General features: G+C 46.8%; 1 protein-coding gene across 1 annotated transcript; it reads right to left on the reverse strand.

Moving 5' to 3' along the window:
• Window positions 1–5,715: 5,715 nt before the first annotated feature.
• Window positions 5,716–6,590, reverse strand: LOC130711937 (uncharacterized). The gene has a single exon (XM_057561728.1). It carries the CDS (start codon window positions 6,355–6,357, stop codon window positions 5,902–5,904), a length of 456 nt encoding a protein of 151 aa, XP_057417711.1. The 5' UTR covers window positions 6,358–6,590; the 3' UTR covers window positions 5,716–5,901.
• Between the last annotated feature and the right edge of the window lie 12,605 nt (window positions 6,591–19,195).

The raw sequence follows: 19,195 nt of genomic DNA on the forward strand, positions 1-19,195 counted from the left end.
TTGCTGGCGGAGAGCCTTGGTTTTCCTCATTTGAGGCCTTAGTTTTTTCTTTTTTTCACTTTGAAGGTGAAAGTTTTAAAATTAAATATGATATCGATGAAAAAATAACATTTCCAATATCTTTTTCCCCCTGAAATTCTATTTACGGTTTCAGTTCTCCCATCAATATCATGCTATATCCTTCTTCTATTTACCTTGAAAGTATATAAATTATTATTTGGTTCAAATGAGTTACAGAATTCCAAAAGATACACATATGACACCTTTAAGGACATGTGCTATGCTAATTGTTAGAAACCACATGGATTTCTTCAATGGGATCCCAAACATAGCAAAAGGGAGAATAGGAAAATTGATTCCAATATTCATTCATTATTAAAATTGATTGTAAAATATTACAATGAGTTTCCTATTTATACTAGAATTCTAATATCCCCTCGCAAGCTGGAAGTGGTAAGAATTAACACGACCAGATTGAAAACATAACTACCCAAAAACAAAGCAAAGCTGAAAAACAACAAGGAAGAAATGTTGAGCATTCTTGTATGAACGACAGACTAATCAGCATCATCTGAAGTGTGAACCACTTAAAATGTGGGAAGCAACTCAATGCAAAACGATGCTTCAGGATTGACAAAGGTTGAAGTCATGATAGCTTGGCTTTCCACCACTACAACAAGGACTGCTATCACCAGAATTCCATAGCAATAGCTGTCTATTATGCAGAATTCCAACAGTTTAAAATAACATACACTCTTGGACAGTTTCATTTCTAACTCAAGACCCAATTCTGAAATCTGAACAAGGTTTTGTAGCATATTCAATCTCTCATGAGTTGGAAACCCAAGCTGCTCACTAACTTTAGCTTCTGATAACCCACTCAAAAAAAAACTCTGCATTTTCTTCTTCAAATTCTGAATCACGGAAATCTCGATAGGAACATGCTGATAAAGAGTTGCTCATTGAACAATCATCATTGAAAACAGAACCAAAAACACACAGCTTGTCAACTACTGCAACAACATCAGCATCCTTGCACACAATTTGAAAGAAAGAGCCTTGGAAGAGGGTATTTGTGTGAAGCAATAGGAAGACCTCAAGAGCATGCCCAGTAAAATTTAACTTGATAGTGAATGAATTTGAAAAATTAGTCTCACACTTGAATTGATCAAAACACTGGTCTCTTTTATGGAAGAGTGTTGAACTTGCAGTAAACGAATCATGGGGAACAAAAATACAGTCTATACCATTCTTAAAACCAATTCTATCAACTCCTTTCTTTGGAACCTTTTTACAAACAGCTTGTGTACAACTTCTGAATCCACCAGGATCAAGTAAAATTGGCTCAAAGGAATCTCCAATCAATATAACATTTTCACAAACAGCTTGTGGACAACACCAAGAACCATCAATCTCAAGCAACAAGTTCGAGCCACTCATCCAATTGAAGGGGAAATTCCATAATCCTAACCAAGACAATTGAAATTCTTTGATTGAAAGAAGGATTTGAGTTACCTCTGTGACACAATTTTCTCCAAAAAACTTATCGATGATGAGAGGAACATCAATTTGCTGAGTAACAGAATTCTTCACGAGACATGAAGAATAGGAAGATGAATCTGCTCCAAGATTGATCACACCCTCACTGAAATTTCCAAAAACATAAGCATTGGTGGCTGGTTTCCACGCCAGCAATTGAACATCTTGATCGGCAAAGAACGAAAGATGCGAAGTAAGGGAAGATGCTACACCAAGATCAGTGGTTGACACTGAATCAGAAGCAATGGCTTCTTCCACGACAGAAATTGATGAAGAGGAAGATTCAAGAATTTTCTCAGGCACGGCTTCATCCATTGCTGAATCAGAGAAGGACGAAGAACCAGAATTGGAAGTTGTAGTAGCATCGCGAACTACCAGAGGCAAACGTCTCACCAAACTACTCAACGACGAACACGAACAAGACGATTCATAGGATGCCGAAGACGAAGATGAATCTGGACCTGATGATGAATCCAACAGCGAAGAAGGAACGAAGTAACCCTTGCTGAAAGTGCCAAAAACGAACGGATCAATCGCCGGTTTCCACGCCGGAATCTTGATTTCTCGATCGGCGAAGAAAGAAACAGGCAAATGATCAAGAATCTTCTCAGAAATCATTTCATCTATGGCAGAATCAAAGCACACAGAGGAAGAGGAACTGGAGGATGCAAGACAGAATCATCATCTTCAACCTTAACGAATGGTTCTTGCACCATGAGAGAATCAGAACCCATGACCATCGAATCAGGGAACGATGAAGGAGAAGATGAAACTGCAGCAATGTCTCCAATATCAGCGATCAAATCAGAGAACTCGAAGGAAGATAATCTCGCAGTGGTGCTGCGGCGGCAGCGCTTGAAGCCACGTCGAGCAGGTCGGAGGAAGCGCTCGTAACTCGGCGGCGGCGGCGGAAGAGGCGGTGAGCTCCATTGGAGCTCTGATACCATGTTAGAAACCACATGGATTTCTTCAATGGGATCCCAAACATAGCAAAAGGGAGAATAGGAAAATTGATTCCAATATTCATTCATTATTCAAATTGATTGTAAAATATTACAATGAGTTTCCTATTTATACTAGAATTCTAATACTAATGACTTGCGTGAAGATGATAAAGAATACATTGATGGAGAAATACAAGCTTTGCATTGGGGATTTGAGTTTGTCACACTACCCTTGAATACCAAACTTTAAATCCCGTATCAAATGAACTTGAAAAGACTCTATCTTTACATACCTTGAATACAGAACTTTAAATCCCGTATTGAATAAGTGGGGTGCCAAACCCCATACCTAGGGTGACAAACCCAAATCCCTTTGCATTGGGGTACTGCAAAAAATCTTAGAAGACTCTTAGAAGACCCCGTATTAAATAGTAATATTTTGCATAGATAAAGACTTCTTATGCAATATTGTGGACAATATATTTTTAATCAAAGCTCATGCAAAAAAAGGGAACATGATGTGCTTAGTGGTGAGTACATTTTTAATCAAAGCTCATACAAAACAAAATAAAGGAAAAAACATAAATAAATAAAATAATTGCGCTTCTACAAAACAAAAACAAACACATTCATCACAGAAAAAAACCTTACAAATTTATGTTTGCGTATAACTAACGCGGTTCGTTCAATAAACATAAAAAAACAACACAAACTTAGAAAAGATACATATAATAAACAAAAATTAATATCCCGTGCATCGCACGGGTCAAAGTACTAGTATATATATATAATAGCCGATCCCAGCTAGTATAAATATGTTAATTAGTGAACTCTCTTCTTTCCATTTAAACAATTTTTTGGAACCATGGGTACTTCTGAGTCGAATAGGATTAATATCGGCTTGAACTCAAGGCTCAAACTCTTAACCGAAAACAAAACTCAAGGCTGCAACTTTGAAATACAAATTAAGGGTTTCAAGATTCTGAGTTTTTAGTTTTTTATTTTATTTTCAAACATAGATCTTAAAACAAAATCTTTTCCGAAAAAATAGAACTAAAATGGGTTTTTATTTAATTTCAAACAATTCTAGCTGGTTTTTAAATCTTAAAAAACTATTTTCCTCTTGTAAGCAAAAAAAAATATTTAAAAACTGTTTTTTTACAATTTTTTATTTCAATAATATGTAAGAACGTCATTTAAAAAAAAATTCAAAAAAAAAGAAAGTTATTTAAAAAAATATGTTTTCCGAAGGAAAAAAATATATAAATAATATGTAACAACGTAACCAGCACCTCCATTTTCCTACATCACTTCTTTCCATGACCAAGGCACCACCACTGCCACTACCACCCATTTTTTATGGTGTGTCATTATTCCTTACTATTAAAGCATTAGAGGAGGGATAAATATATATATATATATATATATATATTTATTTATTTATTTTAATTAATGGTCAAATTAATCCATGAGTTTGTAAGTGAGTTTTATTTTAGTCTATCGGAGGAAAAATAACGTTAAGTGACGGTCAAAAACTGCTAGTAATTGTATAAATGACTGTCACTAAACATCATTTTTCCACAGAAAGACGACTAGACCCCGTTTGGAAAAATAGCTTAATTAAGCGCTTATGACATACTCCCTCCGGTCCTATTTATAAGCAACAAAAAAAAAATTCACATAGTTTAAGAAATGTAGTTAAAGTAGATAAAATGCATTAAATTTGTCTTAAATCAAAATAAACTTCCAAAATTACCCTTTGCTATTAGTGTTGGAAAGTGGGAAAGAGAAAGAATAATTAATGAAACACATTTTACAAGTTAGAATTAATAAGGGCATCATTGGAAAAAATTAATTAATATAGCTCAAACTTTCATTTGGTTCTTATAAAAAGGACCAAGGTTTTTCTTCTCTTTCATGCTTATAAATAGGACCGGAGGGAGTAAGTGATTATTCATAAGCTATTTTATAAAATTTATTGAAATAAATTGAAAATAAACTTATGAAAATAAGCTATATATAAGCATAATCTGTTTTTCATAAGCTATCCTGAATAGCTTATGAAAATAAGCTCAAAACAGCTTATATGTATAAGTTGTTTGCTTAAGCTCTCCCAAACACTGACATAAGCGCTTATGCTATCAGATAAGCTCAAATAAGCTTTTCCAAACGGGGCCTAAACTCAAATTCGCTTACAAGCTCAAAAACTAATTTGACCATTAATCATATATTTTTATACCACATTGGACAAAGAGTAAACCACATTAATAAATAATATCAAATATATATTTCACTTAAGAATAATACTTACATCAAATTCCATATATCCATTCCATAAGGTTCTCTAATCATGTAGTGACACGTGTCTATTTTTTTTAAAAATTGAACAATCAAGTATTAATAAATATCATTTTTAGGCCACTTATAGTATCTACGCCACTTCTTGACGTAGATACTATTAATGACCACTAATTAACGTAGATACTATTAGTGGCCTAGAAAATGTATACGAGGAACATTTCATGGCGTCATCTATGTTTCTCTTAGTCTGATTTTGTGTTTTTAGCCTTTGGCATTGTCCTCGGTGCCTGCTTTTGTATAGCTTTGTTTTGCTGTTAGCCCGCAGTGGTATTTGTTTGGGGTCCTTGTTGGGATTTTTCTTCTTGTTAGGGGTTTTTTCTTTGAGCATGGAGTTGATTTGCCTCTTTTTGCTGGTGTATATATTAGAATTTAATATAAAACTATTCATGTAACCCTTACCCAATAACTTAAACTTTTAGGATAATTGATTATTTGACATGATAACAGAACCTCTATGACTAAGTAGTCTATAGTTCGATTCATGCCGCCCAATTCTTCCAATAAAAAGTTGAATTATTTCAGCACATGGTAGGTAGGCTTGTGCATTGTCCAGGCTTCAAGCCCAAATGATTCTTGCGTGAGGGGCGTATTAGAATTTGATACAAAACCATTCAAGTGGCCCTTAGCCAATAGCTTAAATAGAAAAATTGGCTATTTGACATAATATTCTTCGCTTTTGTTCCTTCAATTCCGTATAGGTTCTATCCTCAAAAGCCTTTTGTACACTAATATAATCCCTTATTTTCAAAAATAAAAATAACAAAATTATTATCTTATTTCATTTTTTTCTTACTTTTAAAATTTGGCACAGAAATTTGTGGGATTTCCGTTTACAATTAGCTGTACAGAACCTAAAAACAAGCAAATGAAATGAAAATAACGTGATAATTTTGCAATTAAAATTGAAAATGGAAAATTAATATAAAACAAAGACCAACTAAGAATTATGCACAGATAAAAAACAAATTACATGCCTAAGATTTCCACAAATATTATTAAATAAAAAGACATAATGGTTGTCAGCATAGGCCATACTGTATGTGAACTTATATTTCCATCATGCAGCTGCTCTAAGCTCTCCTCCAGCATGATCAGTTTTCATTTCAAAATCTCTCATGTTACCATTAGGAGGTGGCTGCAGGGGTCCTTCTCCCTGAAGAACAGGTCCTTTAGGCCTTCCAATTATTGGTGGTGGGATTCTTCTATCAACCCCAAATTCAATGTCCCCTTCTCTTGGATGGAAGTTGTGGATCTGCTGCTGATTTCTCTGCGGCTTAACCGGTCTCGAATTATGATTGCCGCGGTCATTATTATTGTAGCGCCTGTTGCATAGGCGTCCAAGAAAGCAAGCCACTGTAGAAATCACAAGTATTATGGCAAGGACAATGAAAACTGTCCCAAAAGACCCATTTGAATGGTGGTGGGAAGGTGGTGATTGTTGGTTTGTGACAGGGTCTGGGTAAACCTGGACAGGCTGTACTGGCTGTTGCTGTGGTAGTGCTTGAAGAGACATCTTTAGGGAAAGAAAAATGGGGTTGATGAATTGGGAGTAAAGGGGTTTGCTTGCTATATTAAGCTTTTTAGAGATAGTTCTTGTTCTTTGAGTGCAGAGCAGGGTTGGTTTGGGTTAACTCATCAACCAATCAAGTAGATGGTTGGTTACCTATGATATGAGGTTATGTATGTATTAGGGTAATTAATTAGCTCTGGTTCAAATAAGTAGGACTTTTTGTTTTGGGATTTCAAATGGGGGGATGAGAGCTTTCTTTAATAAAGAGACAACAACTAAAGATATTCCGTGAGTTCCTTTGCGTATTGGCGCTCTTTAATTGCTTTGTTAGGCAAGAAAGTAACAAGATACCGGGGGGGCTTTCGGACACGACAACTTGATGCTCCATACTGCAATCTTTATTTATCAGGAGGTTCACATTTAATCATCTGAAAGCATAGTGCTTATCAAAAAAAATCGGAAAGCATAGTTTCTTGCACATGTAACATAGGAGGATAAGAATACAGCCGTCGTCTTTTAAATTGCTACTTGAAGTTATTGGGTAGTTAGTTTTTTCTTTTGCCAAGATGTTTAAATTAACACCTGTTCTGGGACGGGCGGACCACGACAGATCAGGACCCCCCGAGGGAGACCCAAGGAAGACGACCAGGGTTAGATGTCACTGTCATGGGACGGGAGGACCATGCACGATCAGGATTCCCCCGAGGGGGACCCAAGGGGGACGACCAGGGTGGGTGTCCGGTCCCTGACCCCCGAGCAGGATGACACTCCCCTGGCCCTGGGACATGGTCCCCACCACCTAGGGGTTGACCTAGGCCAACCACCCTACGGAACTAGGGTGGTTGGATGGTGGGTCCCTGGGTAATTTAAGCCATTGGATCACTACAAACCGCAGAGGGAGCAGGAGGATCCAACGGCCTTCAAACCACCGGTACGGACCATGCATGACGTTGCATGGCTCCAACCCTAAATACTCCAACGTGTATATAAAGGGGGCAGCCCACAAAGGTTAAGGTACGTTATTCTCTTGATTTCACTACAACTTTACTCGATTCCCCTACTTACTTTGGCATTGGAGTCCCTTGCAAGAGCCCCTCCCGGGTCCGTTCTGCAGTCTAGCGCACCGGTTCCTCTTCTTCTCTTGGCAGCCACGCTCCCGTGATCCTCCCGATCAATTGGCGCCGTCTGTGGGGATCGAGTAAACTTTTCCTTCACCACGTGCCGTCAGAGACAAGTGCAGCAGCAACGCGCCATGGTAGAGACCCGACAAACCTCTCGCCGTTTCAACCGAACCCCCGAGGGCCATGTGGAAACTCTGGACGAATCCGCGAACCGCCAACACTCCCCCCGACCCCAGAGGACTACCCCACCAACTCCACCTCGGGGACGATCCCCAGAGGCAGGGATCCTTACCCCCCACGCAGCGCACGAAGCCCTGTGCAGATTGGAGGCCCGAGTTAGGGCGATGGAGGAGGAACACCCTCCGGAAGAAGGGCAGGAGCGCAATGTCCAAGCCCGCAACACTCGGGACGAGATCCGCGCCCTCCGAGCGCGCCTCCGCCAGCTGGAGGAACTGGAAGAACACTCTAGACAAGATCCGACGTTCTCTCAAGAGGGGGAGACGGGAAGGAGGCCACCTCCCCCGTCAGACTACCACAACGACCATGGCCAAGAGCAAACTACCGAAAGAGCCGTGAATCAACCCCCCCATCACCGCAGGTACCACTCCCCGCGCAGGAGTTACTCTGGGCGGAGGAGCCCCGTTTCCACCAGGGACCCGATCCGCCCACACGGCACTCTGGTTGCCCTACCTCAGACTATCAATGGCCCTCTCTCTCCAGACATCATGGCGACCCCTTTTCCCCCAGGATGGTCAAGACCCAAAATGAAACTCTATGAGGGTGACTCCGACCCGACGGAGCACATCAACTTCTTCGTAGGAGCCATGCAGTATGCCGGGGCTACTGACCCGATCTACTGCCGCTGCTTCCCGATGAGCTCGGGGAAAGGCCCAATGAATTGGTTCCAAAACCTCCCCAACAACTCCATTCACAACTGGGAAGGAGTCATGTCCAACTTCTTAACCCAGTATTCCTCGGTGAGAAACATTCCGAAGTCAGAAGAAACACTGGCCCTGATCAAGCAGGGCGAGAAGGAATCCCTGAAGGATTTCCTTAACCGCTTCAACAAAGAAGCAGGAGACATTCCGGACCTCCTCCCTCAGGTCCGCCTGATCTTGGTACGACAGGCGCTCAGACCAGGCCCTTTTTTAACTTCTTTGGATGGGAAGAAAGCCAGGACACTGGAGGAATTCCAGACCCGGTCAGAGAAATATATTAACATGGAGGAAGCGGCAACATTAAGGTCCACCAATCAAAACCCAGGCCATAGGCCCCCTGAGAAAACCCGAGACCCGGGTGAACCTAAGCGCGATCGCGAGCCTCGACGGAAGAGCCAGGATGAAAAAAAGCAGAAGCGGAAGAAGTTCGATAGTTACACCCCCCTGAACTTTTCCCTCTCCCGCATCTTGCGGGAGAGAGCCTCTACTGACCTCAGGGACAAACCCCCCCCCCGCTACTCACGCGGGGGGATAAGCTGGATTCCAAAAGGTTTTGCGAATTTCATGACAGCCCCGGTCATAACACGGACGAATGCCTGAACCTGAAAGACAAGGTGGAAGAGCTGGTCTGAATCGGGAGATTGTCAAAGTACGTCGCCCTCTCCTCAAGCGACCTCCCTCGTCCACGTTCACCACCTCCCAGACGGTCACCCACCCCGCCCAGGGCCCGTGCCCGGACCCCTCCCAGGAGCCGCGCACGTACACCCCCTCGAGCGAGGAGCCCCCGTCATAGAAGTCCCGACCGACGCAGGAGCCCCGACCGTCGTAGAAGTCCGGATCGACGCCGATCTCCAGATCGGCGGGACCAAGATGGCGTACGACGGCGCCACGGGACCAATCTGGTCAGTGTTGGATCGATTGCTGGAGGATGGGCCGCAGGTGGACCATCAAACAACAGTCGGAAGAAGAGCACTCGAGTTATCATGTCAGCCGCTGGAAGGCCTCGCCCTAACTCCCTCCGTTCACCGCAGCAGAAAGTTCCCATCACCTTCACGGAAGACGACTACGGCACGGACACCGGCGAGGAGGACGACCCGATTGTCGTGGAAGCCCTCATCGCAAACGGTAAGGTACGGCGGGTACTCATCGATACAGGTAGTTCTGCTGACATTATGTTTTACGATGCTTATAAAACCCTAGGCTTATCTGTGAAAGACCTGATCCCCTATGACCACGACTTGATCGGGTTCACTGGGGACAGAGTTCTACCGTTAGGATATTTTGATGCATACCTCTCCCTAGGAGACCCTGATGTTTGCAGGACTGTCAAGGCCCGGTTCTTAGTGGTGAAATGCCCAACAGCCTACAACGCCATCATCGGCAGACCAAGCCTCAATGTCTACCGAGCCATCATCTCCACCCACCACCTGATGCTGAAGTACCCATGGGTCGGTAGGGCGATTTCCGTACGCGGAAACCTAACCATGGCCAGGGGATGTTATAACTCCAGCTGCAGATTGGCGCGAGAGGATCGCAAGAGGAAAGAGCCCGACCACGGGAAAAGGGTCGAAAGCTTCCATCTCCGAGCAGGAGCATGCTTGACCGACATCGATCCACGAGTGGACCAATCCAGAGAGGATCAACGTCTTAAGCCGGACGGGGAAGCACGGCCGGTCCAGATCGGCCGTGGCCTCGAGCAAACCACCAAGCTGGCGCGAGACCTCCCTCAGGATCTTTCAAACCGACTGGAGACCCTTCTGAGAAGTAACGGGCACTTATTTGCGTGGTCGTCCGCGGATATGCCGGGCATCGACCCAACATTCTGCAGTCACAAGCTATCAGTAGACCGTAAATTCAAGCCAGTGGCCCAGAAGAAGAGACAGATGAGCGCGGAGAAGCAAGCAGCGATCAAGGAACAGACGACGGAACTTCTGAAGGTCGGGATCATTCGCGAAGTTAAGTACACCACTTGGCTTTCGAACGTGGTCCTAGTAAAAAAATCCAATGGGAAGTGGAGGATGTGCGTGGATTACACGGATCTGAACAAGGCCTGCCCTAAAGATCCCTTCCCCCTCCCCTCGGCCTTGGTGGACAACTCCTCTGGGTACGAATACTTGTTCCTCATGGACGCGTATTCTAGGTACAACCAGATTCCGATGTACAGAGACGATGAAGAAAAGACCGCTTTTATAACCGATCGAGGGACGTATTGCTATACTATACTCCCATTCGGCCTGAAAAATGCACTGGCCACCTACCAACGAATGATGACCAGAATCTTCGGGGCGCTCATCGGGAAGTCAGTCGAAGTCTACATTGATGACATCATCGTGAAAACACCAAAGGGGGGCGACCATGCAGCCGATCTGGCCGTCGTGTTCGAACAGCTGAAGAAGCACAATATGCGCCTCAACCCCGAAAAATGTACCTTCGGAGTCAAGAGCGGGAAGTTCCTAGGATATATGCTCACGAGTCGTGGGATTGAACTAAACCCCGAGAAGTGTCAGGCTATTGTAGAAATGAAAAGCCCTAGGACGGTCAAGGAAGTCCAGCAATTGTTGGGACGGATGGCAGCAATCGGAAGATTTCTCCCCAAGGCTGCCCTAAGAGCCCTACCACTCTATGCCCTACTAAAGAAAGGAGCGAACTTTACTTGGTCAGAAGAGGTTGAACAGGCTTTCTCCCGGCTGAAAAAGATCCTCACCTCTCCACCGATCCTATCAAGTCCAAAGCCAGGGGAGCCCCTATACTTGTACTTAGCTGTTCGAGACAAGGCTGTGAGCTCCGTGCTGGTACGAGAGGAGGCGGGGGCCCAACTTCTGGTTTACTTCGTCAGCCGCTCGCTCAAGGGAGCTGAGCTAAGATATCAGATGCTCGAGAAAGTTGCACTCGCCCTCCTAACCACGGCCAGGCGGCTCAGAAGGTACTTCCAGTCTCATAGCATCATTGTCCGCACAGATCAACCGGTCAAACAAGTCCTCCATAAACCAGATCTAGCCGGTCGAATGGTGGGTTGGTCGATTGAGCTATCCGAGCATGACATTCGCTATGAACCCAGACGGGCGATCAAAGCGCAGGTCCTAGCTGATTTCCTGGTGGAACTCACGAGCGATGAAGACCCACCGGTAGAAATCTACTGGGTCGTCCACGTGGATGGCTCGAGCAACAAAGAGGGGGGCGGCGCTGGGATCGTCCTTCAAAGCAACTCAGGGATGGTCGTAGAACAGTCTCTGCGCTTTAATTTCCCAGCCACTAACAACCAAGCTGAGTATGAAGCTTGCATAGCCGGTCTGGTGACAGCGCGGGACCTGGGGGCGCAGGACATACTTGTCTGCTGCGACTCCTTGCTAGTGGTCTCCCAGGCTAACGGCGAAGCGCAAGCCAAGGACCCAATTCTGGAACAATACCTCTCCCACCTGAAACGGCTGGTCGCCACCTTCCGTAAGGTAGAATTCCGCCACGTCCCAAGAGCTCAAAACGACCGCGCGGATACCCTAGCGAAGCTGGCTAGCACCGGGAAACCCGGCCTGAACAGGACAGTCATTCAGGGCACACTGGCCCTCCCTTACGTCTCAGACCCCGACCGTCCCGCTGGAGTCAACACCTTGAGCAATGGCGCGGACGACGATTGGAGGATCCCTATTGTTAAGAACCTCACAACGGGCTGGCTACCGCCCGACAACTTGGAAGCAAAGAAGCACTTCCTGGTACACCATGGTAAACGGAGACCTCTTTAAGAGAGGATTTCCCACTCCTCTCCTTAAGTGCTTGTCAAAGGAACGCGCAGAGTATGTGCTCGCAGAGATCCATGAGGGCAGCTATGGCCACCACCCCGACGGGCGTTCTCTGGCAAGAAAGGTCCTCCGGGCCGGCTATTACTGGCCCACCCTGGAGAAAGACGCTGCTGACCACGTCAAACGCTGTGACCCGTGCCAGAAGCATGCCGACCACCGCTTAGCCCCACCCGAACGACTCTCGACTATGGTCTCTCCTTGGCCTTTCCACCAATGGGGAATGGACCTCTTGGGGCCTTTTACAACCGCACCGGGACAGCTGAAACACCTGGTGGTCGCGGTAGACTACTTCACCAAGTGGATTGAGGCAGAACCCCTTGCAACTATCACTTCAGCCTGCATACAACGTTTCTTTTACAAGAACATCATCAACCGATTCGGGGTACCTGGAGTCCTGATTACCGACAATGGCACACAATTTGCCTCCAAAGGGTTCAAGGAGCTCGTGGACGGACTTCACATCAAGCACCACTTCACCTCTGTGGAACACCCCCAGACGAACGGACAAGCTGAAGCGGCGAACCGAGTAATCCTTAGAGGACTCAAGAAAAGACTAGACGATGCTAAGGGCAATTGGGCAGAACAGCTCGATCATGTCCTATGGGTATACCGCACAACTCCGCACTCTACGACTGGGGAGAGCCCCTTTCACCTAACTTTCGGCACCGAGGCGGTTATCCCAGCGGAGATTGGAGAGCCGAGCGCTTGTACCATGGGCTACGACCCGGGACAGAACGACCAACTCATCAATGAAGACCTGGACCTTCTCGCCGAAAGGAGAGCCGTCGCCAACTGCAGGGAGTTGATTGCGAAGCAGCATGCAGCCATCCGCTACAGCAAGAAGGTCGTCCACCGCGCGTTCCTACCTGGGGACTTAGTCCTCCGCAACGCCAGCATCGGAGCCCGAGGGACCGAGCGAGGCAAGTTGGCCGCCAACTGGGAAGGCCCATACAGAGTAATTGAAGCAACCGGCACCGGCGCCTACAAGTTGGAAAAGCTCTCGGGCGAAGAGATCCCCCGCACTTGGAATGCCACCAACTTGAACCGCTACTACAGCTAGCTTTGCCAATCAAATGTTTGGAGCCTGGTTTTCGTTTTTTCTTTTATGTTCTTAAGTCTAGAATCAAGGAACTACTTCCAATCCTCCTCTTGTAACCGACAGGCACACTTGCATTATTTAATGAATCAAGAAGGAGCGTTTTGTTTAAGTTATTTTCACATGGATCCGATCGAAGCAATAAAAAGACCCACCGGGCACCGAATTAAAAAGACCCACCGAGCACAACAAATCGAAAGACCCATCGGGCACGAAAAGACCCACCGGGCACCGAATTAAAAAGACCCACCGGGTACAAAATTAAAAGACCCACCGGGCACAACAAATCGAAGGACCCATCGGGCACGAAGAGACCCACAGGCATGGAGTCTAGAAGCCCTAGGGGCACAATAACTACAAGACCCCGCGAAACACAAAAATTAAAAGTCCTACCGGGACAGTCACAAGACCAAACCGGGCACGTCAAATAATATAAGTCGGAAATAAAACAAACCGAATAATCCATTCATTAATATTGGTTGTCATTACAAACGGTTACAATAACCCAGCACGGCTCAGAACACTTAACAAAAGAAAAAAAAAAGAAAAACACAGAGACTAGAAACAAAATGAAATTACAATCCCCTCAGGGTGCCTTCTCCTCCGGGAAGGTTGGGGTAAATTTCCCTTTGGAATCCACAGTCCCGATCCGGCCCCCGGAGACCACCTTTCGATACCCGACCGGACCGGTCTCCAACCCCGGGTTGACAACTGTAAGCTGGCTCACCGCATTGTTGAAAGAAGCCTTGTTAATCTTGGACACGGTGGCCGTCAGCTTCTTCTTGTCAGCCTCCAGAGAGGCGACCCTGGCCTCAAGCTCTTTCTTCACGGCCAAACTCTGTTCTTGCTCTTTCAACAAAGCGGCCTCTACCTCCTTCAAGCGAGCCGCACCAGTCTCAACGCTCCCCTCCGTAGCCTTCAGCCGACCCTCCAAACCCTGACGAATAGCGTCGTCGTCCAGGACTTTCTTCTTCAACTGCTCATTCTCGAGCTTCATGTTGTCCAGCGCCTTGCTTAGCTCTTCGATTGCGGAGCACCCCTCTTCCAACTCCTTGCTCATGGAGGATATCAGCTGGTCGTCCTTCTCGACTTTCTCCCTGAGCTCCTCCAGTTCAGGAAGGGTCGACAACTGGAGATACCTGACAGCGTAAGCAGTCTTGAGCGATGCCCGGAGAACATAATTGAGGAGCCCAGAAGGTTCCCGATCGCCCAAGTATTTTTGATCACTCTCTGTCAGCAATAGATCGTCGATCTGCTCCAGGTGCTCCCGACAGTTGCCGGCCCTAGGACCCCAAATCGAGAGTCGTGCGGGGGGAGCTACCACGGTGACGGGCTCTGCCCGCTCCGGCTCGGAACCCTGCACTTCGCCATCGGCGTGCCCTTGCTGGCTCTCCACCTTGCGCTTCTTCGAGGCCGGGCCCGGAGTGTCCTCTTCCTCGGCGGCCGACCGCCCTTCCTCCTGGACGGGATTGGACCCGTGATCGCCCTCAAGAGAAGCCTTCTTTACCGACCCCGAGGTCCCCCAACTTCAGCTCCTCCCCCATCCTCCGGGTCGGGCTGAGGCTGATTTCCAGCACCTTCCTCTTCCCCCGCGGGAGCATCAGTCCCTTGGTCCACCTCCTCATCCGTGGACTGCCCGTCTTCAACCTGGAGCGCATCCAGCAAAGTTCTGTCAATGTCCGCCATGCCACCTTCCCAGAGATCAAAACAACATTAGCACACAAAAAAGGAAAAAGCAACGAAGAAAGGTATAGCAAGTAAATAACTTACGCAGTAACTTAGCGTTCTTTCGAACGCTGAAGGTACACAAGTTATAGCAGCGAAGGGGACGGACAGGGACCTTCTTGTCCCCATCCATAACATAACGAATGGCGCTCATCAGCAACCGCTTGAATTCCAAGTCGGTCTCCGAGAGGGCACCCTCGTCCGAAAAGCTGAATGAGGACACCTTCTCTTTATAATGGGCCGCGTTCCAGGCCAGGGGGAATCGCGGCTGCATCCCGCCAGTCGGCCCCTGCTCGAACCACCAGAAAGGAGGCGGCGAGGTCGGCGCCACCCGGTAGAACTGATCCTTGAAATCCTTATATGAGTCGGCAAAGGCTTTGAAGATCGGAAGCACCGTCCTCAGAGTCACCATGCCGTGACCGCCGTGACCTTGGGTATGAGCGACCGCGAAGAGATGGAAGAAGAGGGGCAGGGACGGCACATGCCCAAAAAGCGCGCAAGCGGTCTCATAATCGCGCACAAAACCCCAACCCCCCGGGTGGAGTTGGGAGGGCGCTACCATCATATGCCGCAGCACGGTGACCTGGAAGTCGGTTAGCGGCATCCTCACCTTCACCTTCTTGGCCGTATAAATGTGCATGTAGATGCCGAACAGGGGTCTCTGCGGGAGCCTCTCCTTCGGGCCAGGGGCAAAAACGTCATGCCCTGGACCGATCTGCTTCTTAGACAGGTAGTACTGTCTCTGAAAGTTCCCTTTGTCCGCATTGGCATAGCAGGACTCGATCTTCAATATCTCCCGGCACCAGTCGTCCAATGGCGCCAGATCGCCCTCCAAGTGAGGCCACTTCTTTCGATCGATCTTCTTCCGTTTCGGGGCGTCGCTGCTCATATTCGGCTTAGAGCCCCCCCCCGACCGCTTTACCCTTTTTCTTTTCAGCTCCGGTCATCCTTACCTGCGCAAGGGAAAACGTCGTTTCAATATTCCAAGTTATTGACCACGACTCAAAGGGGACAACCACTGGGGTCCGCCTTTGTCCCCGGCAGGGAGAGCAAACCCCGCGCCGGAAGACTGGCCCACGGACCGCCCCTCCGCCGCACGGGGGGGGGGAGAGAGCTCTCTCCCACCCAAAAAGACACCCTAAGAACCCCTAGAGAACGGAACGAGGAGGAGAAGAAGAAAATAAAAGGCAGAGGAAGTCGAGAAGGACTTACCAAGTAATCAGATAGGACGATCGCCGGGAAATCAAGAACGACCGCCTGGAAAGCTGCACCTTACGATGTCGGAATACAAAGCGCCAAAGGAAGAAAAGATGAGAGCTTGAGGTGCAGAAGGAGAAGAAAAAACGCAAATGAAGCCTCTTCTGCCCCTTTTATAAGGGAAATCAGGAATGGGAAGCGACGCTTCACCAAACCCTACGCCTGTAATGATGACCCTAGGGGAGGCGGGAAAATTCCCAGCCAATCAGCGCCCGCCACGTCAGCAAAGGGAATGAAACGACGTAACGCGTGCCACTTCTTGTCAGAAGCATTAATGGCGCTGCTGAAACGTCACTTCATGTTACTGTTGCGTGACGTTTGAAATTCGGGATCGCCCCGACTGTCCACTCGGCTACCATCAGCAGGATCGCGGATACCCCGGCCCCGACCGTCCAACAGGGTCGCGAGATATCCAGCCCCGACAGTCCAAATCACATTCGTCCGACAGATCCTGAAGCTCATACCTCACTCACAGTGAGGCAGAGCTGGGGGGCAACTGTTCTGGTAAGGACTGGCGGGAACCGACCTGAGTGACGTATGGACGTTCACGTGAACCCAATCTAAAGCTCCTAGCCCACTACTTTAGTGGACTAGAGCTGAGGGGCTACTGTTCTGGGACGGGCGGACCACGACCGATCAGGACCCCCCGAGGGAGACCCAAGGAAGACGACCAGGGTTAGATGTCACTGTCATGGGACGGGCGGACCATGCGCGATCAGGATTCCCCCGAGGGGGACCCAAGGGGGACGACCAGGGTGGGTGTCCGGTCCCTGACCCCCGAGCAGGATGACACTCCCCTGGCCCTGGGACATGGTCCCCACCACCTAGGGGTTGACCTAGGCCAACCACCCTACGAAACTAGGGTGGTTGGATGGTGGGTCCCTGGGTAATCTAAGCCATTGGATCACTGCAAACCGCAGAGGGAGCAGGAGGATCCAACGGCCTTCAAACCACCGGTACGGACCATGCATGACGTTGCATGACTCCAACCCTAAATACTCCAACGTGTATATAAAGGGGGCAGCCCACAAAGGTTAAGGTACGTTATTCTCTTGATTTCACTACAATTTTACTCGATTCCCCTACTTACTTTGGCATTGGAGTCCCTTGCAGGAGCCCCTCCCGGGTCCGTTCTGCAGTCTAGCGCACCGGTTCCTCTTCTTCTCTTGGCAGCCACGCTCCCGTGATCCTCCCGATCAACACCTAAATGGTTGCTTAACGGCACTCACATCATTTGGGAATATAAATCTCAAAGAGGGATATTACAATGAAAATAGATAAGTAAATTACATCAGACTAAAAACATAAAGTAAAAACTCTAAAAGTTTTATAAAAGCCGTTAAAATTCTAAAATTCCAAAATTTTAACGATGAAACAAAAGTTCCAGATAACCTTTAATTGTTGTATGTTGATAATTCAAGTGAGTTGGAGTCTCACATTGGTTAAGTATGAGTGGGGAAAAGACTTTATAAGACATGTGACTCATAAACCTAATGCCTTAAGGTTTTGGGTTAAAATGTGGCGTCGATATCTCTACGCGTCTTGCTTCTCGGCCCATGGGCTCCCATGTGTCTCCCAACAAGTGGTATCCGAGTCGATGGTTTGAGGGACCATAGTAACAACACCTTGTATCGAAAGTCCTCCTAGCAGTGTTACTAGGCGGCGGGTTCCGTTGACGCAAAGAACGAGGATTCAAGTGTTAATAGCTTCCGCGGAGGGGAGCCATGAAATGTGGTGGTGCCTCGAACTTGAGGAGGAGATTAATGAGAATTCAAGTGTGAGATGGAGCCCCACATTGGTTAACATATGGTGTTAGCATCTCATGGTGTCTTACTCATCGGCATATATGCTCACTTGTCTCCCCCAACATTGTCTAAAAGCGAAAATGAAATAAAACTTTTTACATGTCACTTCCTCTATATCAGTGCCTAATCAACTTTGCCATAGATGCGGATGAATAGCTTTTCACCAAAGAAATTCACTAAAACAACAAACCAAATTCAAGTGAGATGAAAAGGGAGGGTAATAGAGAAGTGGTGGCAAAAGTGAACGATGACTTTGCACTTGCAGGTAATGGCGGATGCGCGACGAAATTAGTGGCGTAGCCTGCAATGAAGTTGTGGTGATAAAACTCCACATTGGGCTTTTAAGAGCAAACCACATGAGTTGGACACCACATCTTCACTCAAAACCTTAAGGCAATGGGTGTATGGGTCATCACACTTATAAACCACCCAAACTTATCCTTATCTTCCAATTTGGACTTACTCACATCCTTGATACACAACAACCTCCCCCTCAAGTGTGAGTTCATCTCAAACAAAAGTTGGGCTTGTACTCAATCGGAACCCCAGAGGCCGTCATTTAGGGTTGTGCTCTTGAGTCTCAGAGGCCCATGGCCCATGGTCAAACAACCATCGGCTTTGATACCACTGTTGGGCCAAAGAAATGGCCAAACAAAGGAGATGGTTAAAACTTAGGGGATAAAACTCCACATTGGGCTTTAAAGAGCAAACCACAAGTGAGTTGGACACCACATCTTCACTCCAAACCTTAAGGAATGGGTGTGTGGTCCTCACAGTTATAAACCACTCAAACTTATCCTTTTCTTCCAATGTGGAACTTACTCACACACTTGATACACAACAACCTTCAACAAAGCTTTTGGTGGAACCCTTTAGTGGATCTTGTTGCAGAGCCAACTGCAAATCATGCGGCGATACTTGCAGAATATGTTGGTGACAGAGGGTGGGCGGACAGATGTGCAGCGGATGTGGAGGATGGTATATGGTACAACGAAAAAAGAGGAAGAACAAACTCTCACTTAGGAGACAAAACCACATTAAGATTGACGAAAATTCACTTATTTGGGCAACAAATCCACCAATTATTGTAGAGAAGTCACTCTAG

The sequence above is a fragment of the Lotus japonicus genome, chromosome 4, assembly GCF_012489685.1.
Source record: "Lotus japonicus ecotype B-129 chromosome 4, LjGifu_v1.2".
NCBI lineage: Eukaryota > Viridiplantae > Streptophyta > Magnoliopsida > Fabales > Fabaceae > Lotus > Lotus japonicus.